This window comes from Cupressus sempervirens, chromosome 11 (genome assembly GCF_028749045.1).
Source record: "Cupressus sempervirens isolate cs-2001-9-10 chromosome 11, ASM2874904v1, whole genome shotgun sequence".
In the NCBI taxonomy this organism is placed as follows: Eukaryota; Viridiplantae; Streptophyta; class Pinopsida; order Cupressales; family Cupressaceae; genus Cupressus; species Cupressus sempervirens.
In genome coordinates, this window is record NC_143128.1 from 324,432,619 (window position 1) to 324,455,339 (window position 22,721).

General features: G+C 34.2%; 1 protein-coding gene across 1 annotated transcript in view; it reads left to right on the forward strand.

Annotated features, from left to right (window-relative positions):
* Window positions 1-15,523: 15,523 nt before the first annotated feature.
* Window positions 15,524-22,721, forward strand: part of LOC149529414 (nucleolar essential protein-like protein) — a 58,880-nt gene continuing 51,682 nt past the window's right edge. The window contains exon 1 of the mRNA XM_089808692.1: window positions 15,524-15,896. Coding sequence (XP_089664818.1) covers window positions 15,738-15,896 — 159 coding nt within the window. The 5' untranslated portion in view covers window positions 15,524-15,737. The remainder of the gene's footprint in view (window positions 15,897-22,721) is intronic.

Consider the following 22,721-nt stretch of genomic DNA (forward strand, 5'->3'; position numbering starts at 1 on the left):
TCTGGCCCCACTGATCCATGTGGCAGAATGGTGCTATGTCGCTATGCGTAACATCCTCGCAGCTTTCCATAGCGAGATAGCGCTTGCTGTGGATTTTCTTTAGATCTACGATAATCAACAAAATTGTATGACTGCACACTGAGTTGGCTGAATGGACCAATGAAAAACCACCATTGTATTGTGACCCACCTGACAACCACCACCGAGGATGAGCCGTAATATCTCTTTGGAGAAGGGCAGTCCCATTACATCATTTGTGCCATGCGTCACTGAGGCGCTATGTCGCTATGGGTAATCTCCTCGTAGCTTCCCATAGTGAGATAGCACCCACCGTTGATTTTCTGAGATCTGGCGGCAAGCAAGATGGATCTGACCTATCAGTGTAACAACCAACAAGAAACTGGCTACGTGCCAACCCATCTGACAAGTCCTCGTTTGCAGTCCACCAAGTGAAGTAGGACCCACATTCTACACAGTCATACCTTAGCCAATGAAAAGATTGATCAACTACCAACGTGTCTGACAAATTTATCACTGGTATCCAACGGGGCATACTTGGGACCCACCTTCCTTCTGATGTCACCACAGTATCACTTTTCGTTTGGGTGCTATGTCGCTAACGGTGAGGAACACAAATTTTTCAATAGCGCCATAGCGCCCGCCGTGGATCTAGTAAAACTCAACACTAGAGAACAATAAGGAAAGGGAGGACCCACCTAACACGTGGTCAAAAGGCGCTATGTCACTATGGCAAAGGATCGTGCAACTTCCCATAGCGAGATAGCGTCATCCGTTGATCCAGATTGATCCAACGATGGGGAATTGCGGGCCTGCGGAAATAAATCATAAGGTTTGATCATCTAATTTTTTCGATATTCCTAGGATGATTTAAAATAATATTGAATCGAGAAGTGACCGTTGGGCAGGCAGTATTTAAAATTCAAATATTTGGCGGGGGCACAATATGTAACAGTTACCAATCTTTTCCAAAAGAAATGGAATGAGGGGTCCTTGAGCCTAGATGGGAGAAACTACATCACCAATGAGGATCTCATCTCTACTGTCATTGGTATACTGATGGATGAGAGGAAGTTCTACAAAGACCGTAAGTTTTCTGATGTGACTTTTGAGGATTTCCCTAAGGAACCTGGTGAAAGAGAGTCTCTTGTGAAAGATGAAGGTAAGACCTACTTCCAGCCAAAATGTATCAAGAAACTTTGGAGGTTTAGCTAGCAAGCTATTATCTATTATGTTAATCTAGATACCAGATTTTCTAGAATTTTCTCTCATCACTTTTTCTTTTTGAATCATTTTAGACATAATATCAAGGTGTTTATTCCTTTTTACCTATTATCTTCTTAATGCTAGTATTAAGAACATTAAGGAGAAAACTATCGCAAATCCTCCCTTACATGAGGGTTCATTTATGAGCATATTAAATCCCACTCTATAGGGAAGTTTCCTAACTTGAAGGGCAAGGAGGTAATTATGGATAGTGATACTGAGGATTCCCAAGGTTTTTTTGATACTAAAGATAGTGAAGGGCTACATTCTGATGATGAAAATTTAGGGTTGAATTCCAAAGGCAAGGGTAAGCATTCCACTCAGAATACCCTTGGTAAATCACCAAGGAAAAGTGGACAAGCCTCCAAAAAATAGTTTTAAAAAGCAGTGTTGGAAGAGGAGCTGTATGAGGAAGACTCAGTAGAGTCAAAGGAAGATGTAGAGAAGATACAACAAAAGGAGAATTCCAAAAAAAGAAAGCATGCCCGAAATGTCAAATCCTATAAGTCAAATAAATAGGCTAAGGTAGTCATTTCCTTTGATGATTACGAGGAGGATGGGGATGATATGGATACTGATGGGCAGGAGGATGTGTTATGCAATGGAACTAGATAGTGGGAATGGACAAGCTTCCTAGAATCCTCTTCACTGCAGGTTAAGGAACAATTAGTTTCCTTATTAGGCCAATCAGCCCCAAAACACTTATCAAAAGTGCTTGATAAGATGGTAATGGTTATCACAATCCAACCACTCCTAGGAATCCCCAATCACAAGGAAAACCTATCACAAAGACAACTAATCACTAGTTGCTCTAAAGGGCATCACAAGGCTTATTTGGCACAAAACCCCCCAAACACAAATAAGGACTAGGGGTGAATTCCAAGCATGGAAAGGTTCTATTTAGGTACAAACTAACATGAATCCAACATTAGATTCAAAATATGCAACTTTCATTGGCTAGTTGCTTCACAAACTCAAGACTAGGCTTGTAGCCTTGAACAAGGAAAATCACAAACATCTCCTCACAACTCAAAGAAAAGAATCACTACTTTGGATACCCTTTTGTGGTTTATACAACATAATAAAACATTGGGATCTCAAGAGAAGTATGCATCAACTGAGTTTTTTAAGTTTCACTTAGGAATGTAGGTAATTAGGCTCCCATTAACAAAGGAAGTACCCTATCCCTTGAGCACAACTTCAATCCAGCAACTGGAACATGAGGGGGATCATGTAATATGATCAAAAACCAATTTTTAAGCCTTGAAACCTTTTCTATAGCGAGTTATGGGAGATGTTGCTACAAATTTCTAGCATGCACATGGATCATGCATGCCTAGGACATCAAGTTTCTCTCTCCAACCTACTTATTTTGACATGAAACTAGAAGGAACATAAAATAAATTTTCCTAACTTGGATTCCACCTAGGGTCGTTAAATTCCCATGGTGGAATCTCAAGATATGAGAGAAAATAGATGAAACTCTAGATAATGGCACAAAATGGGACAACAGTTAGTAAAATGGGAATATCTTGAGTTGTAGAGAGAATTAGAGCCTCATTCCAAGTGTAATATAAAGAAGTTTCACCAAGATATCCAACCATATTAGATATCTACAATATGTTAGAGGGAGTCCGTACAAAACATTTCAGTAGCAAATTTTGCAAGAAAACTTGATATTTTTATTGATTTGAAGGCAAAATTACATATCTCTATCTACCACCCGCTTGAAAGGGATAATGTAGGCCTTCCCAGTGGTTATAAAAACCATTTGAACCATATATAACCATTGGGGTTTAATTTACAACATTTAGCAAAAAGTTGAAAGTTGCTAAAAAGTTGCTTGACAACTTTTAGCAACTTTGCAATTTTAGTGCGCTTTTGCCTAAGTTAACCAAATTGGTTTCTAACTAATCCAATATGGAGAAAAACATGTTGAAACATGAAAAACTAATTTATCCTATGATTATAGGCTATTTGACACCTTTGACCATAGTTGACCAAGGGCTTATAGTACACCAATCTTGGAACTAGGTCTCACAAATGGGTCCAATGAAATAGCCAATATTGCTAAACAATCCTAAGGATTCACAAGACTTCAAAATTAGTCTTTCCATTTCATTTCATGAACATTTATTGTGGTGCTTGTTCACCATACTCCCCATGATCTTTAGAGCTCAAGTTCCCACTTGAGTCAAGTTGATCAATTGTGGTGCCATGTTGAAGGATCTACTCTTCAGTCAGCCAAGTAGCATTAATTTCAGGTAAACCTTTCCATTTAACAAGGTACTGCATGTCGGTTTTAGTCCTGGTCTTCCTAAGGACTTTAGATGTCAAGATCTTCTCCAATTGCACCGGTTTGCTAGGTGGAAGAGTTGTGACAAAATCTGATGTATCAACAATATTTGAACTTATACCTGCAACATCACAATCTACATTACCTTTATAGAGAGTTAGATCAGCAACATTAAAGATTGGGGAAATAGACAATGTAGGGGGAAAGGATATTTCATAAGCATTTTCTCCCATTTTGTACAAAACTGTGCATGGGCCAACTTTCTTCATGTGTAGCTTATAATACCTGCCCTTTGGTAATCTCTCCTTCCTGAGATATTCCCAAACTTTATCTCCAATCTGAAAATGGACTTTTCTTCTCCTTTTATCTGCATGTTCTTTATATTGTTAAGTTATTTGTTGCAATCTAGTCTTTACATCTTCTTGGACTTGGTTGATAAGTTTTGCCAAGTCTTCTCCTTGAGCATTGACTTTAAAGTTTAATCATAGGTCTATTAGATCCAATGGGCCTCTAGGATATAACCCATACATTGTTTGGAAGGTGTCTTGCCAGTGGACCTATTCAAGGAATCATTGAGAGCAAATTTTGCTTCAGGGAGTATAACATTCCAACTCTAATTATACTGCTTACACCTAAGAAGGTTTCCAAGTGATCTGTTCACCACTTCTAATTAGACATCAATCTATGGGTGATAAGCAGAGCTATAGGTTAAATTTGTGCCCAATTTTTGGTGAAGTGTACACCAAACATGTCCAATAGAAACTCCTCTTGATCTGTTCAAATATCTTATCAATGTCAAAGTGACCACCCATGCCACCACAATGTTTCTCTTTTATAATGTTCAGCCTCATAGAGCATCTTGGTATGCAAAGTTGAAAACCTTTGAATAAAAGATCATTTTGAATAATATATTCAAAAAAATCAATATGATATTTTCCTATTAATTTAGTGCAAACCTTGAATGCTTCTCCAAAATCTAGATCTCCTTCATAGAGATTCTTAAGGGCATCAATCCCAATGCTTTGTAATTGTATATCTTCAATTAGGACAATGCTTCTACTATGGGCATCAACCATGTGTTTCATTGTGAATGTGTATGCATGTAGCTGCTCCATCCATTTGATATGCTTCCACTTAAATTTTCCTAAGAATTCAAGAAACTAAGGGCATGATTGTTAGTATAAACAACAAACTCCTTTGGCAAAAGGTAATGCCTCCACTTTTTGAGAGCTTGCACTACAATATACAATTCAAGATCATATGTTGAGTATCTTTTCTTAGCATCATTTAATTTTTTAGAGAAGAAAGCAATAGGCTTTCCTTCTTGACTTAGAACAACACCAATGGCTAGATTACTAGCATATGTTTCAACAGTGAACACCTTCCTAAAATTAGGCAAGGTTAGAATAGGATATTGAGCCACTCTATTCTTCAAATACTCAAAAGCATTATTGGCCTCATTAGTCTAAAATAATTTAGTCTTCTTACCTCCTTTGATTGTGTCAAGCATAGGGGCACATATATGACTGAAGTTCTTTATGAATTTCCTATAAAATGTAGCCAAACCATGGAAACTCTTTACATCACCTTGATTTTTAGGGGGTGGCCAATTGATAATTGCTTCCTCTCTGCTTGGGTCCATCTTTAATGTCCCTTTGGATATGACAAATCCCAAAAAGGTGAATTCCTTCTGCATGAATGTGCACTTCTCCAAGTTGATGATTAGTTTGTGATCATGAAGTCTTTTGAAGACTTGCTCCAAATGTATTAAGTGTTCTTCCCTACTGCTGCTAAAAATTAAAATCTCATTAAGATAAACGACAACAAATCTACCAATAAAATTAATAAATATGTCATTCATGAGTCTCATGAATGTACTTGGAGCATTACTTAGCCCAAAGGGCATTACAAGCCATTTAAATAGCCCTTCATTTGTTTAAAATGTTGTCTTCCATTCATCTTCGAGTCTAATCCTTATTTGGTGATATCCTAATTTCAAATCTATTTTAGAGAAATAGGAAGCATTTTCAAATTGATCAAGTAGGTCTTCAATCCTTGGCATAGGAAATCTATACCTGATAGTTATTTTTTTTATGGCTCTACTATCAATGTGTAACCTCCATGTGCCATCCTTTTTAGGTGCAAGGACCAAGGATATTGCACAAGGGCTCAAACTTTTATGAATTAGACCTTTAGCAAGCATTTCCTTGATTTATTTTACAATCTTTGCATTTTGGCTTGGAGTCATTTTGTATGGTGCCTTATTTGGTAAAGACGAACCAAGAATTAGATCAATTTGACGTGTGATATCTCTAAGGGGAGTGAGGGAAGAGGGCATGTCACTTGCCATGACATCACTATATTTTCCTAGCAACCTTTTAATTTCTACTACTAGTATAGGTGTTTTATCAAAATTTTCACCATCCTTAAGCTTCATGATCAGTATGAAACCTCCCTCTTTTGATTCTTCAATTATTTTAATCATTTCCTTTTCCCCTATCACAACTCCTATGGTTTCTTTTTTTGATTTTTGATCTGGCAATGGGTTCATAGTGAAGGTTTTTCCATCTTTGATAATGGTTTATGTATTTTTTCTACCACTATAAGTGGCATCCACATCATACTACCATGGTCACCCTAAAAGGAGATGGCAAGCATCCATGTCAACAATGTCACACAAGACTTTGTCTTTATAGTCCCCAAGAGAAAATTCTACAATAGATTGTTTAGTAACTAAGAAATCCAGGTGGGAAACATACCAGTCAAACTCAAAGACAATGAACAAAACCTTTGGCTGCTTATCAAGGAAAGTGGTAATAAAATGGAACATGTTACATCTAGTATCTGTGCTACTGCTGCAAGTCCTAGAAAGTGTTCCAATGAAGAAATTATGTTGCCAGGGGGTCCTAGTAAGAGAACTAGGCAGAGTTTCAAGAAGAGAGTTGTAGAGGCTATTGGTGGATTGGCTACTGATTCCATTCAAGATATTGCGAAGATTGGTAAAGAAGTGGTCAAAATGATCAAAGAGCTACAATAACAGCTTTTTATGGTCTTTGGTCTCTGGTTTTTGTTCGAGTCCCGATCTTTTTTACTGGTTCTAGTAAATGGTTTCTATTTATGGTTGTAGTATCTTGTTTTTAATCAGTTGTTTAAACTAGGTTCCAGGTCCTTGTAAAACATGGGTTCATTTTTTGGATTTTTTTGTGGTTTTAGGTCCCTGTAAAACCTAATTTTGATACTATTTAAACAGTAGGTTTCAGGTCCGTGTAAAACCTGGTTGTGCTTCATGCTTTATCTTTTCTATTTTTGTTAAAGGGTTTCAGTGCCCCTTTAAAACCTATTTTTACCGTAATCTAAAAACTAAGGTTTGCTTCCTTTTAGTAGCCATGAAACATTATAAGGGAAAGGATGTGGTGTTTTATTTAATCCTAACTTCAACACCATCTCTTTAGAAACTGAATTCTCTGTAGAACCAAAATCTATAAGCAAATTACATACCTTTCCTTAGCACTTAAGCCTTATTCTAAATAAGTTCTTTCTTGCTCTTGAGTACGTGGAACCTATAGGAAGGTTTTCCTCATCATAAGGGTTGTTCCTTCTTCAGCCTCAAGTTTTGATGTGTCTTCTTGGACCAATTGTGTTCTTCTTTCACCTTGGTTATTGTTTCTTTTCTCAGGATACTTGACTGCATGATGTCCGAATTGGTTGCAGTTATAGCATTTGAGAGGTACATTGCCTCTACCACCTCTACCTCTGTTAAAGGTCTTGCCTCCTCTGTAGTTTCCTTTGGAACTTGACTCAATCTAATCCTTTTCCTTTGGATTTTGATTAGTAGTCTTGTTGCTACTACACTGCCCCTTGTTCCATGAGTTACCTTTGCCTTTGAAGGATTTTCATTTCCTTTGCCTTTGTTTTGTTCTTGTTTCCTTTTCCATTTCTCCTCCACTTTTATTACCAATTCGTACCATTTATTTACTGATGAAGGGGTATGTAAGTTCAACTCTTCTTCAATGAGTGCTTTCAAGCCATTCATATATCTAGCAAGTTTCCCCTCTTCATCTTCCATTGTATTGGTTTTAATATACAATTTAAGGAGCTCTTCAATATAGGTACTAACATCCATGTCTTTTTGTTCAAGACTTTGTTTTCTTCTGTGGAGTTGTACACCATAGTCTTCTGGCACATAGGTTTCTCTTACTAGTGCCACCATCCTATCCCAAGAAGAGATCATGCTTCTTCCTTTCTTCACCCTCTCTATTTGGATGAAGTTCCATCAAGTTAGGGTTGCTCCCTTCAATTTGGACTTTTCCATCTTTACCCTCTGTTTCTCTGAAATGTCCTCACACTCAAAGAAACTAGTCAAGGCCTCTATCCAATCTAAGGCCACATCAAAATTCATCTTGCCATTGGAAGTTGGTAAATCTAACTTCCCCTCCATGGTTCTCTTCTCTATTGATTTGAGAGCATTTAGGAGTGGTCTATGATCTGCAGGGACTTCTTGAACTGGATCAAGGTCTACTACCTCATCTTCCCTCTCATTCTCAGATTGCTCCTCCTTATCAAACTCGGCTTCAAGTTCTTGCAACCATTTTTCCAATGCAACATTGGTTGCCCTTTTCTCTCTCACTATCTTTGCAAGTTCTACTTGTTACCCTTAAAATTATTTCTTCCTCTTCAATAAGAGACATAGCTTTGATACCACTTTGATGCAATGGAACCAAGTAGTGGGAATGGACAAGGTTCCTAGAATCCTCTTCATTGAAGGTTAAGGAACAATGAGTTTCCTTGTTAAGCCAACCAGCCCCAAAACACCTATCACAAGTACTTGATAAGATGGTAATGGTTATCACAACCCAACCACTCCTAGGAATCCCCAATCACAAGGAAAACCTATCAAAAAGATAACTAATCACAAGGATTATTTGACACAAAACCCCCAAAACACAAATAAGGACTAGGGGTGACTTCCAAGCATGAAAATGGTCTATTTAGGTCCAAACTAACATGAATCCAACATTAGATTCATTTACTATAGGGTTTTAGGGCCCCTTCAAAACTTGTTTTCTTAATCAAAACTTTCTAAGTGGTCTCCTTTAGGAACAAATCACATTTCTATAGGGTATTGTAGACCCAACTATCACACATAGATTTAGTCCTAGTTCTCGGTGAATTCCTAAACAATTTAATTCATACATCAATAACAAATAAAATCATACTCGTATCCAATGTAAATAAATTGCATCAAACAATAAATCAATTTTTTTTTTCCAATATTCAAAAATACAACATACACATTAGCACCATTACCATTTTAGAGTCACTTTATATAAAACATATTCATTGTAACAAAACATTTATTCAATCTAATTGAACATAATGCTATTACTAAAAATATCTAATTATCATTATGGTATAAGATGTGGTAATGTGCTTATCCATAAAGTTAATTGCATTAGCTAATGAAGATATATGCATAATTTTGTTAGCATAAATTAGATAATCCATCATAGCATGAAATATATCATATCTAATACTATCAATACTTTTCAATGTAATGTATCCCTATTACATATGCATCATCATGTCATCAAGTTGAGAAGTTTAAAATTCCTTAGACCTCTATTAGTAACCATTTACCAATCGTATTCTTAAACCCAAGCACCTCAATGTTATATATCCATACCCTCAATTGTGAATAGCATTCCCCGTTGATCATAAGTCAAGTCCTATTCTTGCACAACAATTTTACCTTTCCTAAAAGAGGTATTCCATATAATGTGTACAAATTTACATTAAATAATGAAATTAAACCTTTATTTAAGGACAAATCATAAGGAATTGCTCATAAGTTTAATAATTTTCAACATATTCCTTACTACCTAAGGACAAGCCTTCTATAAAAAGTGCCACATGCACATTTTCACGTCAAAGAGGAGCTATGAAGTTTAGTTAATCCTATCCAATGATGCATCAAATCTTGATAATTAGATTTAAGTGAATCACAAGGGAACCTCCTTAGTCGTGTTATTAACTAGAAAATAAGAATCAACCATTGAAACATGATACATAAACCACATCATGTTTGCTAATGATGCTATGCATATTTATATCATAAATATAGTCACTAATTATTTATATTGTAATACTCTAATGAAATCATATTATATTTAAACTAATTCTCCTAAGAAACATGGTCCCATAAGTCCTAAATGAGGCATGGTCTTACAAACTTGGAATTGACAAAGTTGTTGTTGGTGGGGACTAGGGAAGTGTACAAGATGTATCATGCCCATATATCCATGATTCTGAATTTTGTCAAAATTGTATTTGCTAGATTAGGGGCTAAGCATGTAGAGGCACACAGAGGATTATAAGTTTATGTGGTATGTAGAGTTGTGGACACCTTGCATTTCATAAACATAGATTTGGCCCCAACTATATTTTGAGATTGAAAATGCACTTGGGTACACTCTACTCATTCATAAATAAATGGAAAATAACATGTCGTCTATACAGTATAATATATAGCCATAAGCAAGCTATTAATTTGAAATGAAAATAATTTATACAATACAAAATATTATTTTAGAGATGGAAAATGCACTTGGGATCACATTAGCATTCATAATAGATGGAAATAAAATATAGTATTCTAAAGTGGACGAATATTATTATAGAATATAGATATTTATGGTCTTTTGAGAGTATTATGTGACTTTGTTATAAAACTTTAATGTTGTTTGGCTCAAATTGAACACCAATCATGCAAGTAGACATTGTACAAACCTTTTGGAAGGTAATTAGCATAACTAATATCAGTAATTTGCATAAATAATATGTTTTCTTTGATTTGTACTCACGTATCATATTTGCATATTTCTAAAGGGAATAAACTACAAGGTACTATAATAAAAAAAAGGCTTCCAAGAGAGAAAGAGAAAGATATTTTTATGTTTCAAACAAACATCCCACACAAGTTTGGGGATGAATTTTATGTTGGCTTGCCAAAATCTTTGTTTCTAACAAGGATCTCTATTAAGTTGAAGCATAACAAGTCACATCAACTGTCTAAAAAATGCCACATTTCAGTTATGGTTCCACCTACCTCCCTCCCAAAAATTAATCTTTTACTGCTATAATCAATAGCAAAATCTTAAATTATAATTTTGGCAAGGTTGTATTATATAGAAACAAAAACTAAGGACTGATATTATTGTTATCAAATGTAAAGTTTTAAAATTATAGCATAAAACATAGGCTGAAAACATTTATTGATGCAAATTGAAGCATAAAACCTTGAAAAACTTACATGCTCCCTTTGTATTATTCTTTATCGATCTTCTCTTCCCCCACCAAGACTGTTGCTTATTATTAATTGACATTTTTCCCATCATAACGAACTGGTCATTATTGTGCTGATCTATTCTTAAAAATATCTATTCAAGCATGGAAAAGAACATAGTTAACAACAATAACAACTAAATTTGAAAATACCTTTGTATGCATTAAAAACATGTTATCGAATATACATAAAAGACTAAGTAGCAAAAGCTCTTTTTACCAATTTCTTTTAAAAGCGAAGTACATTTCTAATGGGATTGGTGAATTTATAAAGTTATTTTCCATAACAAATTAATCATTCTTTATTAATATTTTTATATATTAAAGATGAACATAATTGTGGGTAAAAATTCTCTTGTTTGTTCATGATACATAATTTATATTTTTTTTGTGAGTTAATAGTTTTCATTAATTTGTAATCTATATGATAGTAAATATTTTTATTTTAAAATATAAATTAACATATTTATTTGGCATGTACTACTTAATTTAAAATTGAGAACATAAAATTTAATATTATATTTATGGTTAGTTGGGACTTTTAATTTTCCTTCTATTTAGAAGTGGCGATCAAAGTAATTGAGAAAGGAGCCAATACTTGGGGTTGGTAAATTGGAGCTTGCATGTTGCACCAAGATTCAAGGTTTAACAATTCTAGGATAAGAGCTAAACTTGGGGTAAGGCCAAAATTAATTTAGAAGTCTAAAGTGACAAACCTTCACGAAGTCATGGTTCATTTCAACCAACTGCTTTATTAATTTACTCTTCTAATATACACGATTATGCTCCCCCTTGGAAGTGATAAAGAATTAAACTATGAGGGACACTTCTCTAAAAAAGGACAATGTGGTTGCAACCTTATCTTCTATCCTTCTAAGTTTTGTGAGTCCTTGTCTATAATTATTTTTGATATTAATAACAACCAAAACAAGGGGGCTAGTCCTTAGTACATCACCATAGATAAACCATTAATTCACAACACATTAATGGCAAGACATCACCAACACATTAATTACCATTCCCTTAATATAAAAAATAGAGTACCCAACCAAGCAAAATCAAAACAGATTCTAGCAAACATGTTATGACATCTACTAGTAACAAACACAAAATTCCTTGTAGATAACATAAGATCCCATATCTAAGTAGCATAGTTTCTACCAAACGAGATAATGTTCTTCTAAATTAGAAACATAATAGCTATACCACTAGAACTACTACAAGTATATCGACTGAAATGCTTGAACCAAAATAATAACAAGTCTTTAAGGCCCAACTACCATATCAGAAACATAAAAGCTGGATAATTCTAGCAGCAGAGGTCCTTGTCTATAATTGTTTGAAAGACACTTACATGTCAAAATACTTGAACTTCTTGAAAGAGAAAATTCTAACCAAATTAAAGTGTCACATTTATCTACATCTTTAGATATGAGTATAATCTTAGGTTTCTTGAACATGCATCCATTCTAAGATTAATTTATCTTAGTATGTAATGATTGCATCCAATTTAACACATTGGCTGCTCGATGAAAACTTATTCAAAACTCACCTCTATAGCAAAACCAAACTTAAGCCTAATTTTGCACTTTCTTTCATGCACAGAAGAAAATCATATTATTCCACCTATGATCTATCATTATGTTTTACATTCTATTTTCGATCTATATAATAATTATACTTTATTATAAGCTTAATAATTATGACTCTTTTAACAATATTGGACCATACGAAAACTAATATTCTTCTTTAAATTTTATACAAATTCATTCAATATAGCTATATAACTTCTACAACTCACATGTTACATGCTCTTTTCACTCCATTTTAACCACATTCTCATTTTACCAAAATATTATCCCCAAAAACTTTGACGCTTGTGTCTCTTATTTTTAGTAGACCTAATGTATTTATAGAGTAAATTAAAAACATGATTTTTAAAAAATAACTATCTTATGTATTATAATTTTAAAATATGTTCTTATTAAGAACATCAAGCTATAAATAATATACTTTAGGAATATCAATATAACTTCCCAATTTAGCATTTATATAGTAGAATATAAAAAACCTAATTGCTTTGGATACAACAGTTTTAATTAGTTTAAAAGTATATTTTATACTAATTGTAATGATTAAAAAGAGAAAAATATTTTCAAAATTTAACATTCAGTCAGAATATGGAGGAAGAAAATCGTGCTTAGTCCCTATGAATACTTTGAAGAAACTCTTCATGATTGATGATATCAAAATGAGGATAAAGAAATTAGCAAGTGGTAAAGCGATTCACATCGATGGGATGCAAGTTGAATTCACAAAATGGGGTGCAAAAATTATTGCACCTCATATAAAGGATATTTTCAACTGCATTGCTTGTGAAGGTTTCCCATTAGATTGGACTACTGATGTGGTTATCCCACTTTTCAAGAGCGATGACATCAACGACCCATCAAACAACTGCACTATTATGGTTAACCCACTTCTTGAAAAACATTTTGGGAGCATGATTGAATGTAGAATCAACGAATGGGCAAAAAGTGAAGGTAAAAGAGCAAGAGGGCAGTCGGGTTTCAAACCCAAACACTCCACCATTGACCATTGCATCACTCTTCGACACATAATAGAGAAAGTGTGGGACAACCAGGGGGAAGAAGCTTATTGCTATTTTGGTGACTTCAAGAAAACCTTTAACATGATACCTAGAGACAAGCTATGGAACAAAATGAAAGAATTAGACATCCTAGATGAATATAGAAAAGCAGTGCATAGATTATATGACAAAGTCAGAGCCAAAATTAGAACTAGTGATGGTATGTCCAAATGTTTTGGGAGCGACATTTGTGTTAAATAGGGATGACCTTTATCCCCTACCTCATTCAGGCTATACATAAATAAATTAGAAAATTGGTTAGATAATACAGAGGGGGAGGGTGTTCAGTTGGTAGGGTATGTGGTGAAGCTTCTTTTGTATGCGAATGACCTTATTTTAATAACAAAAATGACTCAAGGATTAAGAGATCATTGAAGGGCCTTATAATTTTTTTGCCAAGAAGTTGGGATGCAAGTGAATATCTCCAAAACCAAAGTCACAATTTTTTCTCGAAAGAGAAAAGAAGAGAATACTACATTCCTTTTCGAAGGCAACCCATTGGAAATCATGAAAGAATACAAGAACCCTGGGATTGAATTTCATCATAAACTCAGTTGGGAGACATGTAGAGCGAAAAGGATTCAAGGGGGTTGGAAAGCTTCAAAATAGATGCAAGACAACAAAACTATGGGATTGGAAAACTAAGAAGACTCTTCGGTTTGTTGGTCACATTGGTGGTCCTTTATGGTTGCGAGGTGTGTTTGTGGGGGGGGGGGGGGGGGTGTGGGGGGCAACATATCAAATTGTAGAAGGAGGCAAATAGAGAGAATTAAAAATACTCAATCACAAGCAATCTCAAAGTCAAATCCTTCATTCCCTATGAAATTCTTTTATCATAAGTTGACACTTTTTTGTTAGAGGCTTCAACGTTAATTCGGTTAATTAGCTATTTAAAAAGGATGGAAAACATGCATGATCATCGATGGCTAAAAATTGTGAAAGAAGAAGCTCTTAACCGTAGGAAGAAAACATGGATGAAGCAAAACATTAAATGGATGGATAAATGGAACATCAAGGTGCATGAGTGTTTGAACGACAATGCAGGCATAGAAAAGCTTGTTAGGGAAAAGTTTCAAAGTGCCATGTGGAATAATAACATTGGCAGAAAAAAAGACTTATTACAGTAAAGAATTCAACCCAACATGGGATCACAACGAGAAACGTACCTTGGGGCTGCTATTAAAGGTAAGGCAAGGTTGTTATAGGCTTAGTTGATGACTAATCCCATAACCTCAAATGTGAGACAGGTAGATGGGAGAGGCCTAAGGAGGTTTGAGAGGAGAGGATATGCGTGTTTTGTAAGATGAGAGATATTGAAACAAAATGGCATTTTCTCTTCAAGTGCATAGCTTACGACAACATCTGAATATACTATGATATCATACAAAAGGCGGTCAACATGCATAGTTTGTTTGAGGTTGACAGGATCAAGCAAACAATAAACTTCTTGATTAAGATCCATAGTAGAAGATTGCAAATGGAAAGGAATATGGAATTTGTGTAGCACGTTTTGCTGGTCCCATAGACTGATGCGGTCTCATGGACGTCATTAAAATTGCATTCATTTATTCATATAACACAAATAGGTTTGAACCAATATGAATGAAAATAAATACATTTTTTTTAATGAACAAATAACAAATATATCTTTGAACATGATAAAAACTATAATTATTTAGGAAATGTAAAAATGAAGTATTTCTATTAATTGAACTAAATTGAATAATTAAAAAAAAAGCAATAATATTACCTTAACAAATACAATAATAATATAAATCACTTCTCACAAATTATATCTTCTAATATTACAATACTCGCAATTAATAATTTTTTTTTTGAAATCTTCCTAATTTTCCGCTTACATAATTTTTCATCTTACTTACCTTGCAGTAAATGTTAAAAAGTAAATTGCGAGAGGGTTTGATAAATCATGAATCGGAATAAATATATCGACTTGCCCAAATTTGCGTCTTTCGAATTGTTCACGAACATTGCTGGCAGATAATGTCCTCTCACTCCCAATATAGCTAGATCTAGTCTCGGACGAAAACCCCGGTGGTTTACATATTTTTACTCGTCTAGGGTTGAAGGCAGTTTACTGAACCCCTGAGATTTATGCTACTGTCTTAAAATTTCGATACTAGGGCAACGAATTTTGTAGTAAAAATGGAAGAAACTTTGAAGCGAAAGAGAGGAGATGACGAGGAGGAAGAAGAAGTAGTGGCAGGTTTGGGAGCCGCCTGTCCTCCAGCTAACAACAATAATGATGGAGGAGTTACTTTTGTGCTATTGAAGGCATCCCTCGAGGTTGGCAAAGTTGGCAAGGTACCAAATTTCTCTTCTCTTTTTTCATTTACTTGTTTTCCTTTAAGTCTTAAATCTGCATTGAATTGTTTTTGTCCGGAGAGCCTATGGTCTCTTCATCGTATAGTCTTCCTCTCCCCATCAACCATCATGATTTTTGTCGAAACGGAGAGATTCCTCGTGACTAGGGCCTCGTGAAAGTCAGAACTCTAACAAACTCGACAGATTAAAACTGTAAACGGTAATGGATACCACTAAAAATTCACGTAAATGACTGGGATGTAGTCCTCCAGGCTGCAAATGCACCTTTTTTTTTCCCTCTTATGGGCATCACTAAACATAAATCTAGATAATTTTAAAACTATTGTGGTAATTGATTCGTATGCATTTTAAATCATCTAAAGATAACATACAGTATATTTCCAGTCCGCTGCAACGGAATCAGAACATTCGTCTGGGAGAAAACTCGTAAGAATTTAGAATCATAATAACGACTTCCACAAACACAAACATAGCATAGAAATCTTTTTTATTTGTACAGGTTATTCGTTTATAAATTGTACATGAGCAGCTTTACTTTTATTGCATTGTTCGTCTGCTTGGCCAAGATAAGTAAAAACTATTAAACATAGCAGCTGCATTTCTATAGTGACTACCACCCATATAGGATTTGCTACTGCAGCAGTCAATGTCTTAGAATACACCAAAGAATATCCCTAGATAAGAGATCAAAATGGTTTTAGGTTTTAATCAACAAGTTGGATTTAATGAGCAAATTTGGGTTCTGCGTTGTCCATGGTTAGCATCAGTCATTACCAGTGATTACAACGAAATCTTTTCCAGATGAGATTGTTATAAAGTAAAGTCCACCAAAACAACAGGGGTGGGGGGCGGGGTGGTGAATTAGTTATGCAATTAAAACAACTCTCACTGTCCTTATTAATTTCAAAACATGTAAACAATAGATGCAACAACCATAGAAAGATCACCATGCACAATAACACCAGATTTGTTATCTAGGGAAACCCTTGATCAGAGGGAAAACCCAGGTGGGGCTGGTACCCACAAAATGATGTACTAATATAAATGTTCCTTGTAAGAGGATGGACCCTATTAGGAGTCAATGAAATACATTCAGTACATATCAGTCCTTGTTAGGAGATTTTGAATCCTTGTAAGGAGATTCCAACCTTGTCAGAAGTTGTTAAGGAAGACAGATGGACCCATTGTCCAAACAGCTTCAGGGCAAGACCATCAAACTCACTTTCCAACTAGCCTAAGTACTATCATTCTCAAAATAATACAAGTATACAACTGTCCAACAACAACTTCTTGCCAAATACAATCATTTTGTCCGCTCATCGTGCCTCATTGCACCAAACACTTCTCTAATCAAAATATATTTGCTATCAAGCTCACTGGATCTCACATACAAATTTGCATACTCGCATTACAGAAATATGATCTCACCGATGATTACAACCAAGGATAACATCTTTCCTTCATACCAAGTCCTAAAACAAATTATTGAGTCGGCCTTGAGGCTTTCCCAATTTTCAATAATAATATAGGACCAACTTAAGATATTACATTTACATGTTACATTACATCTTTACACTTTTCATAATTACAAACAACTGTCGGCTCGCAGTCTTCATAACTCTTCACTGGATTGTGATCTTCATAACTCTTCACTCGATGCTCATCTGGATGTGTGCTTTTGACCACAACATCTTCATCATATCTTCTACCTCTGTCCAAGTTTGCATGACCAGATTCCATCTATGTTAGGAGATACAATCCAAACAACAATAACTGCTATACAAGAACTCTGTCTGAATGTTGCCTTCACTAAATCTTTAATAACTCTGTACTGTCTTCATATTTCCATATGTTCTTATAACTGTATCATCAAAACACTTTGTAGGACATATTCTCAACTTTGCATAAGCTCAACTACATTCCTCAAACCTCGTGAATCCAAACTCCGTTTGTTGTGTTGCTAGTCTTCACAAAATAACCAGTATGTTGAAATCAATGACAAACTCTATCATGAATGCAGCACAAAACCTCTATTATGTCTCGAACAATGCTAGGATACTCCCCCATAGGAATACCATCAACATTTATGGTTAACAATCTCCCCCTTTGGCATTGATGGCAACATAGATGAAAAACATCTAAGTTCCATGAATACCAAACATCTCTGCTGCACTGCTTCTCCATTCATGCTGTCAATGAATGTTCATTGTAATGTGACCATCATGCACAAGGAAGGTGTTAATCTCCCCCATACATCAGCATCTTTTCAAATCCTCATCAATTAAATCTCTCTCTCCTAGTGACACATCAATCAGTATACAACTAGTATACCTAAAAATTTAATTCAATTTTTGTTGTAAAATAAGCCGAGAGGTATCTAATTTCAAAAGAATTAATATAAATTTAGTAAATATTATATTGAAATCAACACAAAAATTCCATGAATACACTATTGTATTTGTTTTTAATATACTATGACTTGATATTAATACATAGAAGTTTTATGAGACTGGAAAATTCAGCAAATCAAATTTAGACAATGAGTTATTTCACCATGTGCAAATTTAAAAAAAAATCATATTCCATAAAAATCATAGCAATAAAAAAATGCATGTTTCTATTTTTTTGACATATAAATGAACGCCAAATTTTTTTCAAAATGGAAAATGTTTACATTGAAGATTGCTGCCACTATAGAAAGCCTCTCGGCTTAAAGATATTTCTCTTATGTAATGAACAAGTGCTTACAAATGCTTCGGAATGGGCTATCTCAAGTTTCAACTACCAGATCTCTGTTAAATAAATAGCTAAAAGAACATTTAGATAGCACCTCATGGTTGCAACCATAGTATCTTTCCATATACATAGCATTGACATAATGCAGCAAAAGTGTAAATTGAATCCAACTACCTAGATTAAAAATGTGAAAACTTGGCAAAATATTGGAAAATCCAAGAAAATCACACAAAACGCTAGAAGGCCAAATTTTTAAACACCAAACTAGAAAGACCACTCCTACCAAAAATATTAAGCATTTTAACTGATTTCTGATTGAATAGCTAAACTGAGGTGGCAATAAGCCTTCATTTATCTAGTGGGCCCAAAAGCCTATTTTGACATCCTCCAGGCCATTTTTTGTCAAATGGAACATTAATAATTCCAAAAGAAAGGTCAATTGAAGTGATAGAATCATTGACCTTGCCGTGACACGTAGTGTGTGAAGCATTGGTAATATTATCCATAGTTTTAAAAAACTGCGATATATCGCAAAACTCGTGGTATATTGCGACTGAGATGAGAAGCCGAAATAAACACCGCAAATATCGTAGGCGAGGAATACCAAAAAATTGCAGCGTGTTTTATTGTTGTAAACGGAGGTAAACCACGATATTCAGGTTTGTTGTTGTGTCAACACACAAGACAAAAACGAATCCCGTCGGCATAAAAGACAAAGGATATTAGGTTATCCTTTGTCGTTTTGTTTTGTGTCTAATAAGCCAAAACAAGCAAGTGAGCTGTAAAGAAGTCGTCGGGTCTGAAGGAAAAAGTGATGAAGTCTGAAGAAAAACGATAGTTCCTGCAATTCGCGACAGCTCCTTGCATTCCACGACGACCGTAGCATTCAACTCCACAGTCGGCTCTGCATTCAACTAATTCGGTTGTGTAGTTGCATCCATTCACAATCAAATTTGTCCGTCGATTGGGCAGATATAGAGTTCTCTAAGTATGTTTATTATTTTATATTGTAATTCTATTATTTTAAATTTGAATATATTTGATTAATAAAATTTGTCTAAAACTTAATTTGTTTTGTTAAAAATTTAAAAATTAAAAATAGTAAAATACAATAAATACTAAAATACAGTAACTGTTACATATTAATTTAATATAGCCTTAACATGTAAATAATTTGCTATAATATATATTACAATTTATAATAAATTTAAAATATTTAAATTTACTGTAAATTTAAAATTCATTAAGTTCTAATCAAAATAAATAATGTAAATACAATAAATTTAAAGTATTTACTGTAATTAATTTTAAAATTTACTGTTTAATTTACAGTAATACTATTTTATTTTCAATGTTAATTTTTAGTAACTGATAACTTATAATATATTAATAACAGTATTCACTTGTATATTTTTTACAGATTTATAATTATTAAGTAATATATTTTATTAGATTCACTTATTTTTTATAATTATTAAGTAATATATTTTATTAGATTAACTTGTTTTTTGATATATGATTCTATCACGATTCATTATGTTAATTTACTAAATTTTAGTTGCTATGAATTACTGTTTAACTCAAGACTTTGATTAATATGTGGTGGATATCTCAAATCATTATATCTTCTACAAATTTGGTGTGTATGTGTGTTTTTTTCAAATATTTTAAGAAATTGTATATTTTCAAATGTTTGATAGAAGTGTTGAATTATTGCTGAATTTTTCGCTGAGTTTTTGCTGATTCCGAGATTTTCAAAATTTTTGGGTCTGCTGAGAAATTGCTGAAACTGAATTTTTAAACTATGATATTACCTATTTGCAAGTTTAAAGGGGCCAGTTTACTGTGAGAATACATATATGGAGTGCATTTTCCAAATTACAATAAAACATTCCCCAGTTTGCAAGTTTAAGGTATCAATTTCCACTGAGAATGTACCTTTTTCAGTCAAAATTTCAAATTGCAACTAACCACCTTTCGCAATACATTATGGAATTTGAAGCTAGATGCTTGAACTTTGGACCTCTTTGACAACACACCGGAGGGTATTTAATCTAAGGTGCTTAAAACCTAGATGTTTTTGACAACACACCAGAGGGAATTTTAATCTCAGGTGATTAAACCCCAGACGTTTTTGACAACACACTTGAGTGAATAGATTGCTATGCACTACACCTGGTTATACGAGGGATGCATTAAATAAAGTAGACTTGTTTGGCCGAAACAAAAAAAGGTGAAAACAATAACTACCAAAATATTTCAATCCTTTACCATTTGCTGCAAATTCCTTGGAAGATTAAACTCTTTAATTTCCCTGTTGAAGAGAAGGGCAACTAGAAATAATTTGATTTTTTTGGAATAATGACCAGCAAAACAGACCAACTTCTGAAATCTGCCTTCTTATGTGTGTGTCTTTTTCTTATACTATCCAGGAGCACCTTGCTACAATTGATCTTTTCAAACATGCCACAAACAGCTCTCAAATATCAATGACCATATTATTTCATGCAATGCAGTATTTATCATGTAGACTCTAGAGAAACTTATTTTTGAATTCTAAATCGTGTGAAGACCATAATTGTATTAACCAGGGGAGAATACCACTAAAAATTAGATTCAGTCTGTATTTGGGATGAAAAATTGTCAATTTACTTTATTAAATGCAAAACTTTTATGTAAGAGTATGCTCTTCAAAGACATCAATGCTCTTCAAAGACATCATGGTTGTATCAATACGGTTCATTATTCTCTTGATTACAGGAGAAAGAGTTTCAACATTGCAGCTGCACTAAAACTTTCGTTTTTTGCCTTTGCCCAGAAATCCTTCTTTCAATGTATGCATGTAGAGATTATGATGTTACCTATGTGTGTATATATATATATGTTCTCTGTTTTCAAATGCAAGCACTTGGGCTTTGTTCACATTAAGCTCTGTGAAAATAAGTTGCTTTATAGATTTTATTTATTAACATGCAAGTCCATAAAACTGACCAGCTTAACCAAGGAATTGATAGCCAGATTGGACTTCTAGTATGCTGATGCAATTAGCTCCCAGATATTCTAGCTTGAGAATAATCACCATTTATTGATACATTTATCAGCCATACATGATGAAGAAAATAAGACTTTTGCAAGAAATACTCTTTTTATTCAGGATGCATTACAAAGGATTTGAAATATAGTTTCCACAGAGAACTCAATCCTTGTTTTACAATCCTTTTATTTAGGATGCATCACAAACGATTTGAAATACAGTTTCCACAGAGAACTCAATCCTTGTTTTATGAAAATCTGAGAGCTTTTTGTTTGTTTCCCCTCTAGTTGCCTATATGTCACGTTCAGTTTCTGTTTTTCAAGTGGCTGGATCATTATATTATTTTGTTGATTTTAACCTTTCTTATTTTCTGGCAAATTCTGAACGCAAGACTTGTACTTCATTATCCCAATTCACTCTATGGCTCAGGTCCATGCATATGTCATGAATAAATTTCTGGGTAGAAGCGAGCCTCACATATGTTTGACATTCTTGGTTTATGTTATTATAATTATTGGGACCATGCTCGCATGAAGGCTTAAGGTAATTGAAAAGAAGTATCTAAAAGCTTTAAGTTACAACATAATGTACATCACCTTATTATATTCAGTGATAATGTGTAAACAGTCCATGTGATCATTTTGCTGATTATATTTTCAACATGGAACTAAGCTGCTTAGTTTAAAAAAGTAGATTTTAACAAAGAATATGTTCCTAGAAGTCTGTGTAGTTAACAAGTCCATCTCAAATAAATTAAATGAACATGTTAATTGCTTTTGGGCAAGATACTGCACCTACTATGTTTCATGTTCACAGGCATTAGATACGGGAATCAAAGTAGATTATAAAACTCATCTCTGTAACCATATGGAAAAATCAAGATGTGTTTTAAGGGATTGATTTGGAGGCTTATAAAACCTACGTAAGATATGCATTCACTTTTTTTCACAACATTGAAAAAGCATCACCGGCAGCTTCTCTTAGTCGTCACTACACATTGGCTATGAATAGCCAAGAGCCTTGTTGAATTAAAT